Source organism: Orbicella faveolata, unplaced genomic scaffold (genome assembly GCF_042242905.1).
Source record: "Orbicella faveolata isolate gen_17 unplaced genomic scaffold, um_ofav_v1 contig_14, whole genome shotgun sequence".
Classification (NCBI taxonomy): domain Eukaryota; kingdom Metazoa; phylum Cnidaria; class Anthozoa; order Scleractinia; family Merulinidae; genus Orbicella; species Orbicella faveolata.
Window position 1 is genome coordinate 8,459,242 of NW_028301541.1, and position 24,504 is coordinate 8,483,745.

The 24,504-nt window shown below is 36.6% G+C and overlaps 1 protein-coding gene across 9 annotated transcripts in view; it reads left to right on the forward strand.

The window, feature by feature from the left end:
• Positions 1-24,504, forward strand: part of LOC110045284 (3',5'-cyclic-AMP phosphodiesterase 4C-like) — a 49,885-nt gene that overhangs the window by 9,372 nt on the left and 16,009 nt on the right. For 3 of the 9 annotated variants that reach the window (XM_020750915.2, XM_020750923.2, XM_089286460.1), the window contains one exon: positions 12,068-12,195. In XM_020750915.2, coding sequence (XP_020606574.2) covers positions 12,110-12,195 — 86 coding nt within the window. In that variant the 5' untranslated portion in view covers positions 12,068-12,109. Of the gene's footprint in view, positions 1-3,245; positions 3,297-5,319; positions 5,532-10,011; positions 10,149-11,480; positions 11,830-12,067; positions 12,196-21,293; positions 21,572-24,504 lie in introns of those variants that run through there. The other 6 variants (XM_020750889.2, XM_020750897.2, XM_020750911.2 and 3 more) reach the window with 6 other exon arrangements.

Here is a 24,504-nt window from a genome sequence, read left to right on the forward strand (position 1 = left end):
TTGAATAAACATCACTTCAGGCGCAACTAAGCATTGTGCTATTGCAAAGAAAGTGTAAATAAAAACTTAGACCGAGCTATTCTCCAAAGAAAACGAAATTGGAACGAAGCCTGCTTTATGAATAATATATGAAATGTAAAATTTTTGCATTTATCATTGTTTAAATACTCGCTCTCTGAAATTTGTGAAATAGACTGAGCTTTCGAGGGACACAACTTCTGCAAACAACAAATGTGTTCACGTTTGTGGCTATTTATTTATTTTATATTCTGCCGCTCGCAAACGGCGTTGCCCCACAGCACCTTTTGTGGCAAATGCTAAATTGTCCTCTACCGGCGACCGTAAATTGTGAACTCGCTGCTGGAAGCAATTAAAATGTTCGCTAAAGACTTGCAGGTGTCATAGCCAAGAAAGATGAGCTCATCCCTCCTGTCAACATTTACACGATATTAATTAAGAAACACTCCTTTTATTCCTTTGGAATAACACATCATAATTATACCATATTCCGTTTACTGAATACGTTTGTTTACCAGCCAAGAGGTCGGATATCGTAAATATTTTTTTTTACACGAATTAGATCATGCATGCAATGCTGTTATACCAATATTTCTTTATTTTAATCGGCTACAAGAAACGTGTACCTGACAGACCTATGGTTTCAGCTCGTGGAATTATGTTATAAAGGCTGATTTGTTTCATTTCGTAATACGAAACATTAGTCCTTGCGTCTAACCTCACAAAGCTACTAAGACCTCTGTTCAGACGGCGGGCTTAATCTCAGGCTATAAATGCTCAGCAGGAAATAATTGGGTTCCAGCACTACAATTTACTGAAGATTCAATTCTCTACTTTTTCTTATGAGCCGAACCTAAATCCAATTTTCAGTATCGACCCAACCTAACGAAAAAGACCAGTTGATTCGTACGCCGATGGTTTAAGGCAAAAGTAAATCACAGAATTCGCAAAACTAAAATCGGTCTTGTTTATTGTGGGATGTTTCCTTTTCTGTCAACTGATAAAAATACATTGGTAAGCCACATGGTTTATTGGCTTCATTCAGATTAATCCCTCATTAAACCCAATTCAGACATGCCACTCGGGCTCTTTCCACACTACGTCGGAGAAATTTGAAAACGCAGCTTTATTTCTACGGTCACGTTGACCGTTCACACTAATTCGGAGAAATTGTCCACCGAAAACGGAGCTTTTTCAAAACGCTCTTCAAACCGGAGGAATCCTAAAAACGCCGGCTCTGCGTTTCAGCGTGGACGGAAAACATTTTGAAAAGACGATGGCGTCACAATAATTATGTGATGGCGGGGACAACAAGTGGGTATAGTAAATGGTTTGAACCCAGGAGTATCAGTCGTTCGTATATTGTGATCGTCAGGGTGAGGGTAGTTCTGAAAAGAACTGTTGTTGGTGACTGACGTTTCGACAACCTGAGCGGAAGTCATCTTCAAAGTCAAGTGATTAGTGTTTGTCAACCGTGGGTATGGTAGCCATGTCGGTACAATTAAACACTTATTATGCGCATGCTCAAGAGTGTGCTTAAGCGTTTCTACCGCCGATGATTATTGCGTAAGCTAAGAAATACGAATAGTTCTTCTGATTGAAATATCAGTCATTTATTAAGATAAATCAAGATGTTCTTTATTATACGTTCGACAAAACGAAACCGGAGGAGTATCAGAAAAAGAGTAGAAAGATTGACACCTTTCAAACGGCTGAGAAAGTTATTCCCAGCTTTTCTTAGTGTTGAAGTATCTACATTTTTCCGCAGCACATTTCGGACCATACCCGAACAGCTCGGCTTTAAAACTTCGCGCTCGCCAAACCGCTAGCTGATCCATCTTATTCTGAGAAATGTTTTTCAGGATCCTATGTCGTGATCAGAGGTATCCGGAGAATTTAGATTCATCCTATGGACCTTTCTTGAGGCCCAAAACTCGAGATGAAGTAACAGGGTTTAAGACGGTTAAAGGGGTCACGGTTTCACAGTCTTAACATGAAAAGTTTAGCCTACATTTTTCAAGTTCGTCGTTTGTAATCCGTGCTAATCTTCTCCATCATTGACTATCCTTGCTCCTTTGTGTTTTATTATTATCTCTTTGGCGTTTTTCCTATCTTAGTAAACTATTATTTTCAGGTTTCCTTTTATTTTAAGACAACTTTGCAGGCAAACAAAATAACTCAAAATCCTAAGACTAAGCCGGTGTCAACATATTTTCAATAACCTCTATAGCGAACATGTTAGTCCACTTCCTTGAGTAACTTACAACTTTTCGGGTGTAAAATTAGAAACGCCTGGTTAAGAAAACAAATTAGTTACCCCTCTGTAGAGAATATTTAGGCCCAAAATTTCCGTCACTTCCTTCCAGTGTTGTTATCTCACTTTACAAGAGGAGGTGAGGGACAAATACGATTTTTGAAAGTACTTTGCGCCGATGAACTATGGGCGCTTTCAATTCAAACTAATTCAAAATTCTGGTTTCAATTTCCGAGAAATTTCATTGGCGAATAGAATAGCATTTTCTGCTTGGCTGTTGCGGAAAAGAAAATTTTTCCTAAATTTCCGTAAAAGAAGACAACCTCGTGAGGTGTGCCCAAGTTTTCGAAATTCTTTTCGTATTGATTTCCCTTGGATTTCGGTATCGGTTGAATTGTTTGCACATCTGAAGTTAAAAAGTCTTTTGATTTTCATGAAACGCTCCCAGTTTTCGTCTCCAGAATTTTTGACACTTTATTAACCAATCAAATTCAAGAATTCTTCAAACGACTCAAGCCAGTTAAATTCTGTGCTGTACTACATGAAGTAGAACTATGCTTCCTCATGATGTGTTGTGTTACATGAAGTAGAACACCTAAAATAAATCCTTCCATGTGTTATTGGGGTCGGCCTTAACACAAAGAGCAACGACACTCAGAATTGTCTCAGTACCTTTTACCTTAAAAGACGCTTCTAGCTTTCCCAGTTTGAACAAACAAAGGAAGTGATTATAGGCAGCGCGAGAACACAATCACTATTGATTACGTCATAAACGGCGACCCGCCTATACTTTCCCGCCATTTCCTTTCTGCTTATGACGTCACAAAGCGGCTGTCATTATCACATCCTTGTGTTTTTCTCTTTCGTCGTTCGACGCACTGTATAAAGTCTCACAAAATTATCTGAATACTTCAAGTACACTCATTGGGGAAAATTGGCCGTTTGCTCGTCGTTTCGCTTCTTTAGAGGACGATTCGGAGTTTGGATAATGAAAGGAGATCGAGGATTTGTAGATCAACTCAAGGTTGGTTTAAGCGTTTCATGTTTTTGATCTATAGCTTGATTTTTTCTTTAATTTTAATTTAGCAGTCAATTAGTGTTTTATAACGGGTAAGGAAACGGTAAAATAGTTTGTATCAGGCGAAAAGGAATCCATCGTAATTTGCTGGTGAACAGCTATAATGATTCATTTTTAATATTCCGTCGGTAGAAGCTGATTTTCAGACCGACCTTATCTTACGCTTGAAAAACCGGAAACTTCAATTAAGCTAAATTTGAGCTTAACTCGACCCAGTGAATACGAAAGCTTTCCCAATCTGCTGTTAGCCACAAAAAATACAGGAAACACTGCAATTTGTAGGCACATTTATTACTCTTGTACTTTCAAAGGTTGGAATTTTTAAACAATAAGCTGTGATTTTCGTATTTCAATGGGTTTTGTATTTGTTCGTGTGAGTTATAATTTATTCACTATTGCCATAAATCAGCTGTAAATTCTGCGGTTCTTTCTGTCTGCCTTTGAAAGTAACAATCCTACAAAACAGACAAAAGAGTTCCTTGTTTTCTACTTCAGTTCTTTTGCGGTCAAGGATGAATGTTCCAGCTGTACTGCGTTTGAAATAAATAAAAACCTTGCTGTAATATTTTTCCCTAATTGCTGCTTAGCCTTGAGACAAGTTTAGATTCTGCCTTCAAATCACTTTGATTCTCTAATTACTTTTTGTTTTTAGAGGTAACGTTTCGTGATCATGGGCTGCCATTAAGTTCAGGAATACTCATAACCAAAAGAGGGTCCTTTGTAATCCTGGCTTTATCCTCGTCAGAAAAAAATGCTTAAAAATTCGTTATAAATCTATTTATTTCGTTTATGGTTGATGTAAGGTCTTAAGTCAATAAGAAAAACGCTTAATGTCTAGACAGATATATGGAGTTTCAAACCGGAAAATCACATCAGTTTATTGTTTTAATGAATTATATATTTCATGGCTTTCAATTCTGAGATGAACATATCTATTCACACGTTTAACTGGTTGATATGTCGCGCAGCCGCGGCCTGGATTCCGCAAAAGAAAAGACGCGCATGCGTTGTTACTGTTGTTGTTGAGGCCTGCATTTAGGCGTTCCGATTTTAGACGAGTTACTCCAAATTAGATTATTGTTCTTGATAAAGTGGATTTGTCTAAACAAAGTCCTCAAATGACATGACATTGAGGTGAAAAACTTGTAAAAAGTTTTAAAGGAAAATCACTGTGCACTTTGAACTTGGAAAAAAGGTGTGTTCACATTAGTGCTTAGCAAGAATTGTACTCGGCCACGTACTCGGAAACCAAGTGTGGACATAGCCTTATAACGTGCGTCACTAGTTTGGAATTTTCCGGGTCAAAAGCTATCCACAGAGCACAAGAGTCCTTTCGAGTTCCTCCTCCAAACTTTCTGTAGGGTTCTCATTACACCATGTTAACATGCTAAAAGCAAACTTTTTCCTATTTTTTTGGTTCAGTGTTTTTTCTTCAAGCAAAGCACGTAGCTGTCCGCAAGAACCATGTACGATTTTTGTTAAAAAAAAATAAAAGAAACCTAAAATGTGCTGGTATAGCAATGCAGATTTAACCTAAAGCTGTCTTCATGAACTTTCTATGAGGCCATGAAGGTTTCGTACTGGAAGTCGCAGGGAAAAAATCAAATCGTTTGTTTTTCGCGACTCTGTTGGTTCTCAATCTCACTTTCGAACTCAAGATATCGCTTTCAAGTTTTATAATCACATGTTAAAAGTGAAAAACTATTGGTTTTTGTGGCATTTGAGAGACAATATCTTCAATCAGCCATATCGCTCTGTTCAGAAATTTTGTTAGAATGTTTTGAAGATGTACACGATGTTTTTATAATTCGTTTATACAGATGTCTGGAATGACAGATTGAAATGTTTACAAAAGAACGAACTCTGAAGTCTGTTGGGTATCTCTTAGTTTGAGTGACGTCATAGGCAAAACGCCAATTAGACCGCATAAAAACGAAAGATAACAAAATAATGTAAGTTATATCAGTCCAGGGTTATATTTTGCCTATATCGCGACAATTCACACAAGCGAACAACCTGGCTAGGAGCTGTCTGAGGCTTAGAAGACGCTGAATCACAGGGACATCGTAGATTTGCCTTTATCCCGCAAATTTATCTAAACAAATGAACTGGCTAGGAGCTGCTTGAAGTTAAGGGGACGATTGCTTCAAGGGCAAAGTATATTTTGTTCTTTCAAAGCCGGTAAGCAGTTGTTATTGATAGATTTCGTACCATGTATTCAGATATAATACCTGTTGAATTCTAAGTCTGAATTTCCTCGAAAATTTATTTAGCACATTTGGGATTTCCGTCGCTCGTTTGAATTGCTTGCACGATCTATTCTTCGGTGTTCATTGTTTTAGTTATGAAATCGGATAAGTAAAACAATCTTTCCAAAGGTATTCGTCACGGTTCTGTAGAACAATCTAAAGAGTTCGTCTCATTTTCTGTGAGTAATCTATACTCGTTTGCCTTCAAGAGATAGACCCTTCATAAAAAGGACAATGCAAAGAGCCAGTCGATCTAATGTGACAATTTTGCAAGGTCAAGTTGGCGCTGCCTGCCTGCTACACAATACAACGCACATCCGATTTTCTGCTTTTGATTAGTATTCGGCTTAATTCTCGGCAAACCACAGGAAATACAAGATCTACGATTACCTGCCGTGAATGATTAAGTCATGCTCATTTTCGTGCGCGAACAAAAATCCCGATCGCCAAGATGGTAAATACAAGTTTAAAAGATTTAAATACTTGTTTCGCTGCTCTGAAAAATTACATATTTTTGTCCGCGGGGTAGGGGGGAAGGGGTGGTACTTCACAAAGTAAGGGAGACCCACTCGGAGGTCTAAAACCCATATATAACATACAGAAAAGGTAACTTTTTCATGTACCATCCATAAACAATAATACCTTGACACGCTTTTACCGACGCTTAGAAAAGTCCTCCAGTAGTCTTTCTACCCCAAAAGATTTTCATCAGAAACTGTCCACCCTAAAAGTTCCAAAATTATTGATTTCAAACCCAAAAAGCCCTTCGCACCTCCCGGCCACTAATATGCCCGTACAGCACCGTTTCTCATACTTTAACTTTTGAAAACCCTACCCTCTCAGTTATATACCTCCAGCCTGAGGACGTATACCATAAATGCGAAAGAGAGATTACCTCCTCTTTCTGCTCGGTGAGAAAAAGAGAAGTAAATCTCTCTCTCGCGGGGCAGAGAAAGTACCCCTTCTAAGCGGAAGCCCCCCCCCCCAATTGTCCATCATAGTCTCCCCCGGAACTTTCGACGTTTCTCCCCATACATTTTTGTAAATCTCTTTGATTAGTTTTAGTTTGGGCTCGAAAATTCAAAGCCAAACAAACATTTTGTAGCAGGATAGACCACACAGCAAGCGGTTTGGGAAACGCTAAGTCAGGCACGTGAGGAGGAAAGATTAAGTACAAGTAGGTCATCATTGGGTTGCATAGGGGACCCCCCTCTCTTGCGCGCCACTCACGTTCTCGATGCTTTTACAAAAAGCAAAATATTTTAAATTCTTGTCGAGAGCTTGGAGTTCACGGTAACCAAGTGATTTTCAATCCTCATAATCCAAGCAAAAGAGGGCACAAGTACCTCAGTGTTGGTTCGTCAGCGGTTCTATAATGATTTTTCTGAAACAGCAGCTGTAGCCCTCTAAAACAGCAATCTTCTAAACTGATAATAAGTAGTTGGTAGATAATCTTATCACTTCTAGTGAATTGAGCAATCTCTAATCGTGTCAGCTTTTCTTGTCATTTTCCGTGACTTGTAACCATAAATGGATTGTCGTTCGAAAAGTCTCTTCAGGGTCTCTTTTAAAACATAAAATTTTCGCGATATTTTGAATCTCTTATATTGGCTCATTCTACATTTTTGATAGGCTTACGAGGAATATCAATGCACTGGGAATCAGTTTAAAACTGTGTACAACAGTGACGCCAAACAGACGATAAATTCGTCGGATTGGGCAAAGTTTCATCTTGATCGCAAGACAGCTAACTTTTCGATTAGATTTTTTTTACCGTTTGGATGGCAGGAAACAAAAGCACCGGTATTGGCCAGCGAAGCTAGAGAAACTTCTCTAAAGCTAAACCTGAAGAGTAAACACGCGCTACACAATTGTGCGCACACTTTCAGTAGATTTAAATGGCCATGGCCATACCCTTTGAAAATTTGTGCGACTTTCTTGACTCAGCAACTACCATGGCTTGGCGCTTTTCTTCCTCAAAAACTGAAGGCAAATAAGGCAGCGTTCAGACTACGCCGGAGAAATTTGAAAACGGAGCTTTATTTCTACGGTTAGGCCTACCGTCCATACTAATCCAGCACGAAGACGGAACTTTTCGAAAACGCTCTTCAAGCCGGGGAAAAGTTGAAAACGCCGGCTTTGCGTTTTCGTGTGGACGGAAAACATTTTGAAAACGGAGCTTTCTGTCAACGATGACGTCACAGTAATAATGTGATTTTCCTGACCGAGTTTTTCTCGAACACAAATCCATTTGATGCATTTTCAGAGCGAAACCTCCGTTTTTAAATTTCTCCGGCTTAGTGTGGACGAGGCCTAAGGCGACAAAAAAAACCCCCCAAAAAACAAACAAATTAAATACTTAATGTTTGGGACAGAGATCGGGGCGGGGGGGGGGGGGGAGACTCCCATAAAGAAAGGACAGGGGTGCTCGTCGGAAATTTTGAAAAGAACCTCTAAGAGGTACCAGGATCCTTTTTTGTGTGCGTGACTGAAAATTGTTTCAATTCACCCCTAAGAGCTGCAAATTTTAAACACTTTATCTCCCGTCGTGGTTGTTTTTTCGGCTCAATACCGCAAAAGCTCCCGCTGTGGACCTTTTGAGGCTGAAAACCCTAAGAGGTACCCTTAAAATGTACGACTAGCAACCCCGTCCTTTTTACATGGGAATCCCCCATCCCCCCGCCCCCCCCCCCCCCCCCCGAGATAAGGTAGCCGCGATACACAAGGGACTCGCTGATGGATAAGCGACCCAATAGCACGTATCTTTGCGGATAGTAAACACGCGTCGAAATTACCGCACGCAATTGCTGGTTTTCAGTGTCACGCAATTCAAAATAGATCAAAATAAAAATTAAAACCGGTCAATAGATAAAGTCCAGAATCTGGGAAATGAAAGAAGGTAAATATGCAAAGACTCTCGCCAAAATTCTGGTCACAGCAATTTTTCTTATGCGAGATATGCGAAGAAATTTTTTACCCAAATTTATAGAGATTTGTATGGAGACGCCATGCTGGTGCCCATCCGTATGGGCACCAACATGGCGTCCGGAAACCAACAGAAACATCTGACACTGAGTTTTGCTACAAAAGCGTGAATTTATCCCTCGAGAAACTCTTAAACATTAAAATAATACTTTTTCTAAGACATAAACTGTTTAGATAGCCAAGTTCCCCGAAATAAGTCACTTTATTAACCATCATTACAGCTCTCTAGGCCGTCATGTAAATGCCGTAAGCGTAGTGCATCACAAAACCAAGAACCCATTCGGAGCGAAAATTTGTTTGAATATTAGTTTTCAGCTGCTCTTATACATCATTTAAGTAAAATCTCAGGAAGATCAATAGTTTTGTAGTTCGAATTTTAGTGACGTCATGTGAAAACCAGCTATACAATGTGCGTCCTTCAGGGGTGGACACGAATGCAATTCAGGCATTGCACACAGTGTTGCACCGTATTCTTGATCTTGAGCCCTTAAATAATCACGAACTGCACGGTAAATGATTTTCAAAGCACTTTTGCTGGGAAGCCATATAACAGTAACTCTCTGATAACAGCTATCAACTTGCTAGAACGAGATCCGCACCTTCAAATCAACTACCGATGACACCCTCAATTACGTAGTCACAAAAATTGCCAGGAGATTTAAAGTACAAACTATGCGATGCAACCTCGTCGAAAAACCTTATTCGCCCTTGACTGTTTTCGGTTTATTATTACAAGTTCTTGTAATGCGTGTTTTCCTACCCTAGAAGACCATTACTTCTAGATTTCCTTATGCTTGAAAAAAATTTTGTACATCAGAAAACAGTGTATGACTCTACGTGTCGCTACGTAACTTTATTCAGTTAGAGTAGTATGGTACTTCCTCAAATCCAGTTTAAATCCGTCTTTTCCTCTAGCTTCCTCTGCTATCCTTATTTTTCTAAGGATTGTATTTACATGTTCCGGCAAAAGAATTAACAAGAGATCAACAGCATGTTTGCTCAATCGGTCGTTTACAAGCTCGTGGGTAAAGCTCGAAACACAGTTTTGGAATCAGGTTCGAATGGTAGGTAATGGTTCCAATCGTTCCATTGCAGTACACTTCAAGGCCTGAAGATTGTGAAACAATATTAAACCCTGAGATGTTTCGGAGAGCCGTTGATATTATAAACCTAAGAAGCTCGACCCTTGTGGAATTCCTGAGACAGCGCGAGTAATGCGATTAGATTTTAAAGAATTTGTTGACCGACGTAATTCGAAGTTGTCATTGCCGAGTTGTATTTCTCCAGTACGTGCTTGATTAAACACCCTGTAGCAATATCACGTCATATAGGTTAAATTTACATCGTTTATGCATATTTCTGCCTGTCAATATCAGGTCGTTTTAACTTTAACTCGTATTGAATCATCCAGAGCTGTGTTCAGTAACACTTTGACGAGAAGTTCCTCCAGAAACATCCTTCGTTGCTTGAACTGTAATGTATATGTAAACTTTCAGCGCTGAAATTCTTAAGATGTTTTGGTGAGCCATAGAAAAACATTTCATGGATTGAGGTCGTGCGAAGGGTAAGCCTTTCTTCTTAACGTTTTTAAAATCGTTCATAAATATATTTTGTGCCGTTTTCGCTTTAACAATCCTCAAAAGCTCGAGCGACGGCAACTTATCACCTCAAACATCTACAATTATTTTAATGTTCTGTGGCAGATTTTTAATATTTTGTGGCTATCCGCATGGATAAAGAAAAGGGGTAAAAGAACGCCTTTGTGTGTTGCCATTTAGCTCAGTTCGATTCAACTTCTCATTTACCGGACATTTCACTTCTAATCATTTCTTTTTCGAGTAAGTGTATTTCTCCAGCTCTTTGCTTGTTGTGACTTTTGACTCGCGTTTAAATTTGTCACTATTAATGAAAACCATAAACGTAAATTACAGAAAAAAAAAGGTCATTTTTGCTGCCATAGGATTTGAAATACCCCCGATGGCAGAAAGTCAGAAGCTTTTGTTGAAAGGTTGAAAATAGAGAAATTTGTAAATAAAACAACCGGAATATGGAGAAGATACTGGAACAAAATTGATAAGGTTGACAAGCTTCAGCTCAATATAGACGCATCTCTCAATTTGATAGCATAGAAATAATTCCATAATTAAGGAAAGATGTTAACATATTTCTTTTCGTAGTGTAGAAAAAATAATTCAGTAAAGCTAGAAATGGTAAATGGACGTACCAGCATGGAAAAAAAAAATGTGTTTGTCGCAGTTTAACATTTTGCATAAATATTCTATTTACGTTTTCGCTTTTTTGTTTCTATTTCCACACAATAGTCTTAATTCAGTGATCTGTATGAATGGCAGAATTATTGTGGCTAAGTGCGTTGTTTATCGTTTTGCGGCATAATAAACTTTGCGCTTAAGTAGTTGCCAACACCTCGCATTAATATCATTTTGCTCTGTTTATAAAAGTACATTTATAAGAAGTCGATTCTGTACGTATCTGATACTCTGGGCGTAAACATTTCTATTTATTTACTTTTTGATTTCAATGTGGTACTTGCCGGTAAAGATAGCTTCGACACGGAACAGCTTTTTAAAGTGAAATTTACATAATTGAACATTGTTGCGGAAATTTGAGAAGTAGATGAAAATTAAAATTATCCTCACTTGACCCGTCGCGAGACAACGAGGTTACCCTTTCGTTTATCAAGATCAAAAGATTTCCGAGGGGAGGCGTCCCTTATTTAATTCTTTTTCCTGTGGTTCTTTACTTTCTAAATGGGCGAGGAAAATGAAATCAACAAACACGCCGGTTGTCTTGTGTTTTTAAGGACGCTCCAACACCTATTCATATGTTAATGTGTAATCTCACCTCTGGCCTCTTTTTGATGTCATTCTCACTCTCCAAATTAAGTCCATAGAGAGAGAGAGAGAGTGTGTTTGAGGACTGTATGAGCTTTGCAAAAGTGATCCGGAAATTCGGCGGTAATGATTGCAAAACTCTTCCTATTTTGCCTGTCTGTAGCGAGGCTTTCGTTAGGAGAGCTTTTTACGCATTTTGATTTATACGATGCGATCCACATTCTGTTTCTTGGAGCGTTAGGGATTTGCTTGAGATTTGTCGAGTGCGGATCATGGCACGCTAATAAGAAGGTCCGATCAAGCCTTCGTTCGCCTTCTACTCCTGGTAAAAAACGAGGGTCTGTTTCGTTCGCTGCCGGGACGAAGTTTTATCCCATACAGAGTTACACTCCGGTAGGTTAAGCGTTGTTTCACGGTAGATAAGTGGCACAGATAGTTTAATAGATGGCGTAAAAGGACAGCTATATCCCTGAGGCATTAACTTTCATCGACAGCGCGGATATCAAATTGACAGGAGAAACTTGTTCGATCATTTGTTCACAACCAGCTGGGAGTGCATTGAACATGCTGAATATATCCCGGGGCTTCTTGATACACTTTGTAAACAGACCTCCTTTCTTCTGTGTTGCAGCTAAACTGGACGATTTTACGGAACGTGAGTTCTCTGCCTGCCATGTCAGAAACGTGGAAAGCCCAGCGATCTTCTCTTAAAATTTCATTGACAACCGACGATGGTGAAGAGGTGACAGAAGGAGAAAGGTACGCGTGAAATTTTTTGTCTCAATCTCCGCAAACTTCCCGCATATGTATTCAAGGGTTTGTGTATGGGCGGAAACGGATAATTTTGGCTTAATAATAGCCGTAGAAGCCGTGTGCATTTTTAAAACTAGCGTATTTCTGGCGGATGCTCGCAGTTGACTTCATGCAGCTGTTTTTTAACACGGTGTTTTACATAAAGCCGTATCGGATAATTGCCTCAAGCTTTATGAACACACTGTGGGTTTGTTTACTCACTGTCAAAGATAGTTTTTTTGTTTTTGTATCTACCTTTATCCACGAGTTTGCTATTCAATTCCCGACTGTGACCAGGCGAGACGAACAAGCTTGCGTTTTGTTTTGCTGTGATGAAATTGAAATTACGCGCGGTTTATTGCGAAGTTTTCCTTCTCCATGCATGCATGAAGAGCGGGTTATGCATCTCATTTTCAAGAGCTCGCTACAGGAGCAACATCGGCCGTTGTCTGAAGGCTATTTTATAGTCTGTTGATCAAATGAGTGCTCAGGATATTTCAAAGGCGGCAGATATCCTAGTGCCGACGAAAGCGAGATCAATTGGTCACAGTCGAAATTCAATCTTGCACGCGCAAATCGCGAACGAACGGAGATCTCAAGATTTTTCATTGCCGTTTTTTCGCTCGAAATTTGTGATCTCGCAAATGTCGTTATAAATAATTCGGTTGCATTTGACAAGACTTGTTTTTCATATGAACAGGTGAGGGAAGCTGTCAAAGATTTCTCAATTTCTTTTTGTCTACCACCTACAGTACTTTAGTTTTGGTATTGATTTTCGAAAGGCGTACTTTTCTTTGTTGAAATCTTCTTATGAAACAAATTTCCGATTTCTATAGTCCAATCATATAATTTTCCCGTGAGGATCAATATATGTAAGAGATAATTTCTTCGATGGGGTGTTTTGTGCTTCAAGTAATTTATGCTTTACTTGCAATTTTCCTAAAATTTTGCGCGAGCAAAAGAACCTGGTGCACGATTTTCTTTTATTTTAAAAAGCAATTGTTATAACTCAACAGAAGTGTCTGAAATTCATTTATTGCTTTATGATGGCTTGAATTCAAAGGAAAAGGTTTTGTTTTGGCTGATATTTAGTCTGTTTGAATTCTAAATACATATTTTCAAATTAGATTTTTGTGTTTTTCTGAATTATGGACTGAAATAGATTTAAACCGCTTTTGTGAAAATTCCGAGCTGATTATGCGGTTAAATATGTTATCGTTGATTACGATTTCGCGGCGTAAAGAAGTTTACGACATAACTTACCGGTATTTTGATTATTTAATTTTAAGCGGGGTAGGGTGTGTAATTATTTTAGAGCACAGTGGCCATTCGATGCGAATAGTCACTGATGATCTATTTAACATCTGAAAATTTCAGCAGAGATCTTACTTTAAATTCAAAAAAGTGTAAATTTAATCAGTGTTTTCTATTTTTAATTTAAAATATAAATGTTGATCTTTTTTGCTATTGTGCGATGAATGTAATTTAACCATTGGCAACTGAATTGTACACATTTGCTCCTCACAAGTTAATAAGAAATAGAAAAATGGATCTGGAAAATTTTGCTCACTTTTCCAAATAATCTTTCTGGACTAATTGTTCAAGATTTTTTTTTTCATAAAATACTGAGAAAGAGATAAGAAATTGAAAATATTGGATGTGGAAAATTTTGTTCACCTTTCTAATCTTTCTTTGTTAATTGTTCAAGAATTTTTCATAAAGTAATGAGAAAGAGATGGTATAAAATCAACATAGAACTTCAGTGTAGCTAATAGTTCTGATCTGAGAACAAAATATACCAGCTGAAATTAATACTTGTAGTAAATATTGAAATGGATGCCTGTGTACACACACTGTACATTTAATTATGTTACCAGCAGGCATATGGAATTAATGGTTTTTCAAAGGATTTTTGATAGCGTTAATGAGCTTTAAAGAAGTTACATGTAGCTCTGATAGATAACACAGTCTTAAGTCTATACAATACACCATTGTTTGCAAATTTGGATTATTTGATTTTATCTGTTGATTTACATGCTACATGTACTTTTTGTGAACTAAGGCATATGAAATTGTTATTGTTACAGCTTATTAAAAAGCATTATCATGAACTAACAACTGAAGATACAATGTAGTAGACAAAATGACTGTCTATTAGGGCTCTGGTCATTCACTTAATACTCTACTGTGACTAATTATAAACGTAATTATTAAGAAAGGCTGACATTTGATGTTGTTTTAAGTGTTAATAAAATAGCCAGCTGGGTAAAAATGAAAAGGCATTGGTTTGGCATTATTATGAAAGATGTCTGATGTTAATGCAGGGGTTTCAGCAACATTTTCAAAAGGAGGGCAACTGGTTTCCCCAGGCAGGTGAAAGTATTTAAAATGAGCTTCTGTTAATAAGAAAAACTCTCCTCTAGATGGTCAAACCAGGTGGCTATAATCATCCTCACAGTCAGTCAATTTGCCCAGTGCTCAGCCATTAATGGAAGTCCTGAATATGATACCTCTTCTGGCTGATAAAAAGTACATGTAGGCAAAGGAGTTATAATGGTACGGCAGGAGTTCCCAACTCGCTGAAAGGGAAACTAAATGAATAGAAATGTTTAAGAAAGGGGGTTTGAAAATTGTAATGTGTTGGCTGTTTTTTGTCTAACAAGTAAAGTGTGGTACAAAAATGTCTGATTTTGATTTCCAGCTTGTGGGAACCTAAATGAATCTTTAGTTAAATACTTTACTGAAGATATATTACTGCACAGTCACTGAATTCCAAGACAAAACATAATAAATTTAATGTAGTTTCTCATTTACAGTACTTTATGGCTGTACTAACCACCACACTTGAAGACAGCAGGGTGTTACATTAACTTGAAGAAAGGTCAAGGGAAAATGCAAACTATTTGTAATATCAGGGTGTTTGAGATAATTAAGTGGGTTTTTTTAGGAAATGACTGAATAAGATGTGCCCAAAATAATTATCCAGGGAAATGTCTTTTGTTTGAGATAGGAAGAGTTTTTCATTAAGCAAGTTTATGAGCAGAGTTCCACTGCATGTGTTTTAATTGTTATAATACCTTTTCCCCCTTTTCAGATATTTCCCATTGCTTGTGAACATATACAACCAAACTAACCCCAGGAGGGAGTTGCATGTTTAGAATCAGGTTCCCCAGATCACATTTTGGAAATAAAAAGGAATGTAGTCATTTCATGCTTAATCTAGCTTATGATCTTTCACACTTATAACTAGAGGAGAGTAACTCTGCGAGGGTGGGGTATAAATGGCCTAAAGAAAACATTCGTAATTGAGCTGACAAAGATAAAATGTCAAGACTCTGTTGAAAGATATATAGTAAGGAAGCGACTGTGGTTAAATATATCTTTGATCTACCCTCTACTTTGTGCTATAGAATGTTCTATGAGGATGTTAGGAAGACAGTATGGAAAGATTGGATACAAGAGGGCGTATATCTAGTGGGGGTCTTGTAAACAGAATTGTATCTCATTGGTTGAAATATGAGGCTTTAATGAACAGAAGTGAATTATGGCCAGTGGTCATTTTAGCTGGTGTATTATGGTATTTTCTGAATAATTATATCTCGCTGCGATATACACTGTGCATGGAGGGAGTGAAGATTAGGAGAATCTGAACTTTTCACTTCACATACCTTTTTTCCACCTCTTGGTGCTTTCATCCATTGCAAAATATAATAATATATTGGAAATTTGTCCTGCATTTGTCACCCAGGTGGTACCTTACTTCCAGCTGCCCTCTACTGGATACTAAGTACTGCCTCCCAGAGAGTTTTGCGTCTTGTCCTCCCACTGCCTCCCATCCATGGCTTGGTCTAAATTAAATTAAATTAAATTAAATTAAATTAAATTATTGTTGAGTTCTCCTCTCATGTGATAAAAGTTATGACGACAATGATGATAATCGTAAAAATTCTATTGTCAAGGTCAGAATTGGTGCGCAATCACAGGTATCCAATGTTAACTTTTTGTTACTGGATACCATTAATTGGATACCTGCATCATTCGCGTGTCAATTATGCGACATACAGTAGGTGCTAACGACGGGTTCATGCATCGCATGCATATAAGGAGTTTTGGGTGCAGTTGAGAGTTGTAAGCTGTGCATGAGAGAAGCTTAAGAATTGCTTGAGGCACAGCTGAGAGCAAGTCTTGCCTCTTGAACACTCTGTACATGTAAGTACATCTAAAACTTGACAGATGTGCATCTAAAAACATGAATCATATTTTTTATAAAATAGCAACTACATACAGTGATATACAGGAGCAAACTGTAGATTACAAAATAGGGCATGTATGTGAAATGGCACTACGGTTAGCCTAGCTAGTGCTCTGGCTGGCCTAAATAGTACTCTAGTGAGCCTAAATATCACAGACTCAGCAGTGGTTAGCTCTCAGTAATTGTAAGGGTTAACCGTAACAGACACCTCTATCCTCGTATTGATTCTTACTCGTAGTGCCATTCTGTCATTTTGTCGTATCATGTTTTAAGCATGCCCTACAAAATGCACACGGTTCAACTACACTGTAGGTATAAAACCTGAACAGTTGTTTTCCATTTTTGAAACTGATAAAACTACGTATAACAATGTTAACATAGATTTCAGACTTAGGTCTTTAAAGAGAACTCCTAAAGGTTAAGAATTTTGATTGAAAAGATATTGTTTTTGTCCTGAATTTACATGTTTACAGCTAAAATATCTGAGACCATAACAGTGTATACACCTTGAAACTGCCTCTCAAACTTGAACTTAATACAAGATCTTGGATTTATCAAAATAAGCCAAGAATAAAATCCTTATGCACAGGTGTGGCTCTTAGAATATTTTAACAGGTTATCATATTTTTTTATGAATTATATATCCTGATTTGATAAATTTATTTGTATTTCCTTGTATTAATCCATGTATAAAAAGTACTGGGATTGCTACCAAAATTAACATAGATTTGTTATACACAGCTTGTGGTTCTAGATTTATGCAGAAAGAGAGAGCTACAGTGTAGAAGGTACTTGCTGCTGGGGTGAGAGGTCAAGGATCCCAATATTTTTGTGTCAACCAGAGAAAACTAAGAAACAAAGCAATGTGGGGGGCATTATTTAGCCACTTTTCTGAACTTATGTTAACTTAAAGAAAAATACTTATTAAAATAATACTGTGCGCTACATTTTACTACATCAATGAGTATGCTGCACTTGGGTTTAGTTTAAATTTTTTAACACTAATGCAGACCTGCTCAGGGACTTTTTGTTATTAAGTCACAAGGGTGTTTATCAATATTGAAACCAAAACTACGCTCGCGTATAAGTGCTCAACTTATTACATTTTGTACATGTTGTTCGTAATACATTACATGTATGTTGTCAATGCATACTGTGTTGTTTTACCAGATACAAGTAGTTGTTATTTGGCTTAATGCCAATGCCTTTGTTAGTTAAAACTGTTGCTTGCTTTTTGCTTATTCAAACCACATTCCTGTGTTGAGTTGTTTTCTTGTGCAGGGGAATATAGTGGTAAAATCTGAGACTCGCAGAGGCGCAAAACCCCCATTTTAAAATCCGAGACTCAACTTTCTTTTTCAAATCTGAGCGCGAGGCACTGTGTTTAAAAAATCTGGGATATTTACGAGCACTGCCAGCAGACATAATACAGCAATTTACAAGGAGAATTTATTCAAGCTCACGGGCTTCAGAAATTTCAGAAACTGAAGAGATTGCGATGTTTTGATGTTGAGTTGTGTAGTTGTTGTTTTTTCTCTATGGTTTATTCAGATCAAACTTTTGCTTGGCTTAATAATAATAATAATAAACTTTTAAACAGGATAAACCCATCAGTACTGTTATCAAAGGGGTCCTGTAAAACTTAAAAAGTAAAAATAAATTTCAAAATATGAGATTCTGAGACTGGCTTTATTTTTTTATGAGTTCGAGATTCTGAGACTCTTCAATGGGCAACAAAAGTAGTTGAGACACAGTAACAGTTTTAGAAAATGATGCTTTTGGATATTTAACGTCTTATTCTTATACTCTTTTATTTGCATCTAGCGTTAATTCTCTGATACCCCTGGCCCCCCAAATTCAATGTTGTAGGCGCTGTGGTCTGTGCAGTCTTAGAAATAGAAAAATCAACATTGTTTTGGGGCAAGGGGGAGAAATGTTTCTAAGATGCTCAAAAATCAAATTTTACTATGAAGTGTCTTGACACTTTTGTCGCTCATCGTAGTTTGAGATGCTGAGATTTGAGACTCGCTGAAAATTTGCTGGCACCTTTATCATTTTACAAGGACTATTCCATATGCGTACCCTAATCACTTTACATCATATAATTTGGCCGGAAATTAACCTTTGTCAAGTCTGGAAATGTAACAAGCTCATCCACGTTGTTCTGCTTATTAATAATATTATTGTAAATCACACAGGTAATAACACTGTACCTAGATGTTAGTTGACATCTTATTAACTACGTAGCTACAGCTATAAAGGTGATGGTTTTAATTTTCTGAAGATTTGTTGGATTCAAGAGTGTATCTAGTATATATTTTAATTAGTACATTTAATTTTACTGCAGATTGACATTTCATTCATTAATTCTGAGTTATTAGTTGACTCAAAAAGGTTTGCCAGATATTCAGTTTCCTACATTCTTTCATTGTTAGACTTGTATTATAATTAATTTGTACTTTCCTTTAAATGTAGTTAAGTCTAACTAATATACATTTATGCCAACTCTCCTGGATTATCCAGGAGTCTCCCAGATACAAACTGAATCTTCCGGTCTCCCGTACTTGACAATCTTCCAGTTTTTGATTTTTAAGTTGTCATCTCTGATATAGTGTTAAATTGGGAGCTGAGATCCAATCAAAACTGTGTTTAATTGTTTGCAGCTTGTTAATGATCTTGACTGTAAATTAAATTGGCTTGTTATTAGGCAATGGAAATGGAACTGTGCATCACTTTCATGTTGTAGGGAGAGAGACTTTCGCACTGACCCTAAAACCATTTCTGATGATGGCTAAAATTGGGGGAGGGGTGGAGCTGTTAGAGTGTGTGGAGGGCTCTTGATGATAAATTGAATGTGCTGGGAGGTTAAAATGATTTTTGGGAGACATTCACTGTTGATTCCTTTTTTTTTTTTTTTTGGGCGGGGGGCCATAGGTTAACTCTAGATGCTAGTAAATTGTGTCCCTCTTTTTGGGTTGGGGAGGGGGGGGGGAGACAGAACTAGTAAATTGTGTGTTTTTTTGGGTTGGAGGTGGGGGGAGGGGTAGTTGAAGAGGGTTAGTTAACATTTTAAAAATATTTTTGCAGTTATGTTTGATATATTATTTATCATATATATTTTTACATTTCTTTAGAATGTTATAATGCAAGTTAAGGGTTTTCCTGTTAAAAATCAGTTTATCTGCTTAATATTTTTTTAATTGGGTTAATGAACAGCTTAGTACTACACTTTACAACTATATCATATTTACTGCAAACAATTGGTAAACAAGTTATATTTATTTTTTGCATTATTAACCAGAATTATCTACAAAACAACTCCTGACATGTATCGCTCAAGTTCTTGTCTTATGGGTCCCAAAGCTTAAGATATAATCTTGTGTGATATTTTATGTGTACAATACTAGTTAATCTACTAACAGTGCACTTAATTTGCAATCTTATTTTCGTAGGAAATTTTAGTGGGGTGTTAATTATGTGCAAACTACTTGTTGACTTTACTTCAAATAGGTTTCTGATAACTAAACTGTGAGGTTAATGTGACAATAAATCATCTTAAAACATATTAATTCTTTTTAAATGCATTTGATACTAGCCACTCAAGGATTTGATGAATTGATGTCAATTGTCAAAAAAATTTCTAAAAGTTCTTTTTGATTTATCTTAGTTGTTTTTAAAAGTATGGTTCATTTTATTTGAGCTGACCTACAGTACACCATGCCTCTTTTACACTAAATAGAAGATTAGTGATTTTTTCCTTTTGTTATTGTAATTGCTGTCCCTATATAACCCCCTTGAGGATTCAAACTGCTTTCTAAACAATAGCTTTTGTGATTAGACCGGTCTTCATCAAAAAGCCAGTTGTTAATTAACAGTCAGGAGCTTTTTACTGGTAAATGTAGAAATATTTTGAGTTTGTTTTTCAAGTGGAAGAAAAATTTAATTGGAAATAGTAAAATCCTGGATTATAAATCAAAAAGCAGGCAGGGTATGTTTTTCTTATTTTTCAGTAGTGTTAATAATCGTTAATTGGCTACCCCATTGATAATTGTATGGCCTTACAATCTTCAATGCTTGTCAGTAATTTGCACTTTGTTGAATGTAAACAATTCACCCTCTTTGGACGTCAAATTTACATACCACCCTTTTGCAGCCCTGCATAACAAGATCTTGAATGAGGCCTCTTTGTTTATAATTACATCCAGTTTGTATGATAACTTGACATTTTCTGCCCCAGAAAATTCTTAATATGACAGTTATAATTTTTTTTTTGCTTTTGCCCTGATATTTGTACAATGAAAAGCAACAAAACACCTTTGCATTCCAGCCAAAACTCACCAGTTCCTATGGCACACAAAGTTATAAATTATGCATGCAGTTGTGTTTGGTTTATGTATGTTACAAGTTGATTGATAACCTCTCAACATTTGCAGCACAACAAGAGTAAATTGGTTTAAAGCGACTACTTGTTTCAGTGTCCTTTTTCATATTGTTTTTCCCTTTGCTTGTTAAATAACCAAGGAGTAGCAAGTTTTCCTCTTAGAGAGAGAAAATTAATTATATAATAAATTGTATTTTTCCATGCAAATTTTTTACAGTAGTCGATCAATAAAATTTTACATTATTAAGAACATTTTTGTGTTCAATAAAAGACGTTGTTTGAATTTTGTGGGCTCCAGTAGAAGCTAGGCCGTGATACATTTTTGACATTATAATAATAATAATAGTAATATTAATAATTCGAGGTAATTTATGCAAGACTGGAGGCTTGGACCTCAAACACAGCTGGCTTAGTATTATTTAAAACAATAGGCCATGCCCATATATGGAGTCCTCTCTAGTTCTACCTTGATATATTATCCTGAAAGCAAAATATTCAAGCAAAAATAGGTCCAGAATGGGTTTTATAGGAATTACTCGACTCCATCCTTTGTAGAACTGTAGAAGGGCAATGTGAAAGCAAAATGTTCAATGGAAAATCTTGTAGGATTTGTCATGGGAGTGAAAAACAACTTCAACACCTGGTCCGATGCTAATACAAGAATACAGAAATATGGGAACTGTGGGTTCAAAAAAGCAGTCCTCAACATGGTATTATCACTTATATTCTTCTGTTGCTCTATCATTACTTTTCCTTTCTGATTGTTCTGTAGTTAGAAGATTTATTTTATCTGAAAGATGTGTCCATTCAAATAGGAATAACCTGCCTAATGCAGTGAAATTTTTTTGAAACCTCAACGAATTGTGTGTGTATTTAGATGAATGTTCCTTACTAAACATGGCTGACAATCCAGAGAAATTGTGTGTTACCTCCAGTGGGGTTGTAATTTCACTAGGTCCAATTCCTCTAATTAGATACTGAAGCATTTTATCCCAAGACTGGTGGTATCACTAAATCAAAGTATTCTGTGCCTAAAACATTGGTAGTATTTCTTGAGAAATAGGTTATGTGCAATTATAACAGTTAAATTGAATCTGTTGTGAGTGTTGCCTTGTGAGATGAAGTTATCAAGGCCAACCACAAGACTAAAAAGCTTCTTGAGTATTCTCCAAACCTTTTGCTGTAAAGCAGAGTGATTTATGCTTAAAATCTCTGTGGATGTTGAAGATAGATCAGTGTGACAAGAAAATTTCATGTTGCAAGTACATCTACATAATTATGTAAAATACGTTGTGAAAACCTCGGATCATCTATATACCAGTATTGCATGCTAGCTTGGCCCAAAACCTTTTGCTTGTGATAATTTTTATATGGATTTACTCTAGCAGTGTTTTTGAACTGTGATTGTTTCGCCTCACCGAACACAGTGAAAAATAGCAATTGCTGTTGCTTGAAAAACGGCCTTGACCATGATTTCTGTTTTTAGAATTTGCATTTTGCAACAAGATTCATCTTTGCTGGGTTTAGTGTGATGTTAGTGAAAGCTCTTTGCCCAGTTTTGACAATGTCTTCTTTTTGTACATTGCAATGGGTTCTTATTTCAATTTGTTATTTGGTGTGCTACAGACTTTATACAGCACTGTTTACTGTAAATGAACATTCAGAAGGCTCTGTAGAGGTCATACCTATTGTCTGAAATTTAATACCAAAATATGAAAAGTATTTCATCTGGAAACTGAGAGAGTATTCTGAAAATGTTTTGTCAAAATCTTGCTCAGTGGGAAGAAAGATGTGATGTTAGTAACAACATTAGATCCATTTATATGCTTGTGCATAGTAATTTTATTTTCCAATTGATTTATCCACCTTTCTACACCAAGACTTTAAACCATTTAAAATCAGTAACAATGATTGATGAAGCAGTGTGATAAAGCTTGGCTCAAGTTTGTAATCAAGCATTTTATCCACAGTGTTAGTAATAACTTTCTATAGATTTTATTTTTTTTTTCACTGCTAAGACATACATGTATAGATCTGTTGGTTCATGTTGTGTGTCGAGAAACACTCAAATTTTCTTCATTGTTTCATGAGCAATATTTTCTGGTAGATTTATCATTTCATACACATACGTATGCAATAGTGTTTATTTTAGTAATGTTAAAAAATAAGTCACCAGAAATGCTTGCTTTTTGGACATAACCTTAAGTTGTGACTGCCTTGATTCTGCTTGTGAGATTGATGATTCAGCCCTAAATATAAATGTGGATTTCGTAACATCTGATGTAATTTGTCATAAGCTTTACATCAGTACTTTTCATATCCTGTTTTAGAAACATTTGCATTTTACTGTTGCATCAAGTTTCAAATTTGAGATGATCAATGACTTTTATCTAATTTTCTACCATTTTCAACAGCTGTACACATGCTCATGCCTTTACAAATGTATGTTATGTTATGTTATGCAGTCTAGACTACTCCACCTATTTCAAGCATTAACTGTAAACTTTCAAGTTACTGTACACATCTGGTTTTAGTGAACAGCTCCTGCCTTATATTGTTCAAATGTGAATCAAATTTATGCAATCCTTTCTCATGCCTTGATATTTTGTGAAGGATTAAGATAAGGGCAATATTCAAATGTACACAAAGGACATGTTTAGTTTTCTTTTTGTTAAACCCTGATTTGAACAGGTTCATGTATAAAATGCATTTGTAACTGTTGATAGCAAAGAAGGTGTTTCCACAGGGTAATATTTTACTAGCAACATTTAATATTATACTGGTCAAATTATACTATTTATGCATGAGTACAGGAAGCTTAGTATGTATTTTGTGATCAAAGCATTTCTTCTTTGCAATAAATATACTTTAGGCTGTATACATTACATGTAAAATACACTAAATTTACAAGTGTTCTACTTCTAATATACATCTACATGCATGTATTTGCCACAGTACATGTAAGTCCAATGCAGTAAAACTACGGGTTAGCTCAAGGAAGTCTTTATTTAACAGGAAATATTAATTATTTGTCAGGTTAATATCAGCGCCTTTTTTTCACGATGTGAATTGTATACTCAGCAGATAACAGAATGCAAATAGAAGTGAACTTACAGGCACATGTATATATGTTCACTGTGTTTGGTAAATTGCTTGTTACAAATACCAAGTATCAGGTATCAAATAATTTTGTATGATCAGGGCCAAGCTATCCTTATTACCTGCAATAACACCTGGCAGTCTACACTGTATTTGTAGTTAGGTGTTAAAAATTATTCTGTTCTCTTTCATTTCTGTAGCATTTTGTGGGGTGCATTTTATGTACTTTAACTGATATGGACCCTGCAAACAAGTGAAAATTAAACTGAATTAATGCACATTTGAAATGTGGGTTGCAGTCTATGCAAATTCTAGGAGGTCATGAATGGTGTGTGCTTTACCAAATTGTTTCAGGCCACAGAATCTCAACATTTAGATTCAAGTCTCTCTGCTGTGGCGTGGTCAATCATGATAATAAAGGTTGCAGTCTCAATCAGTGAGAAAAAAATTTACAAATGGAACCTTTAAATCTGAGAAGGAGGGGCCTGTGTCGTGGCAATTTTTTTTTACACTGCATCGTCTTGGAATTTTGAGAATCAGAGAA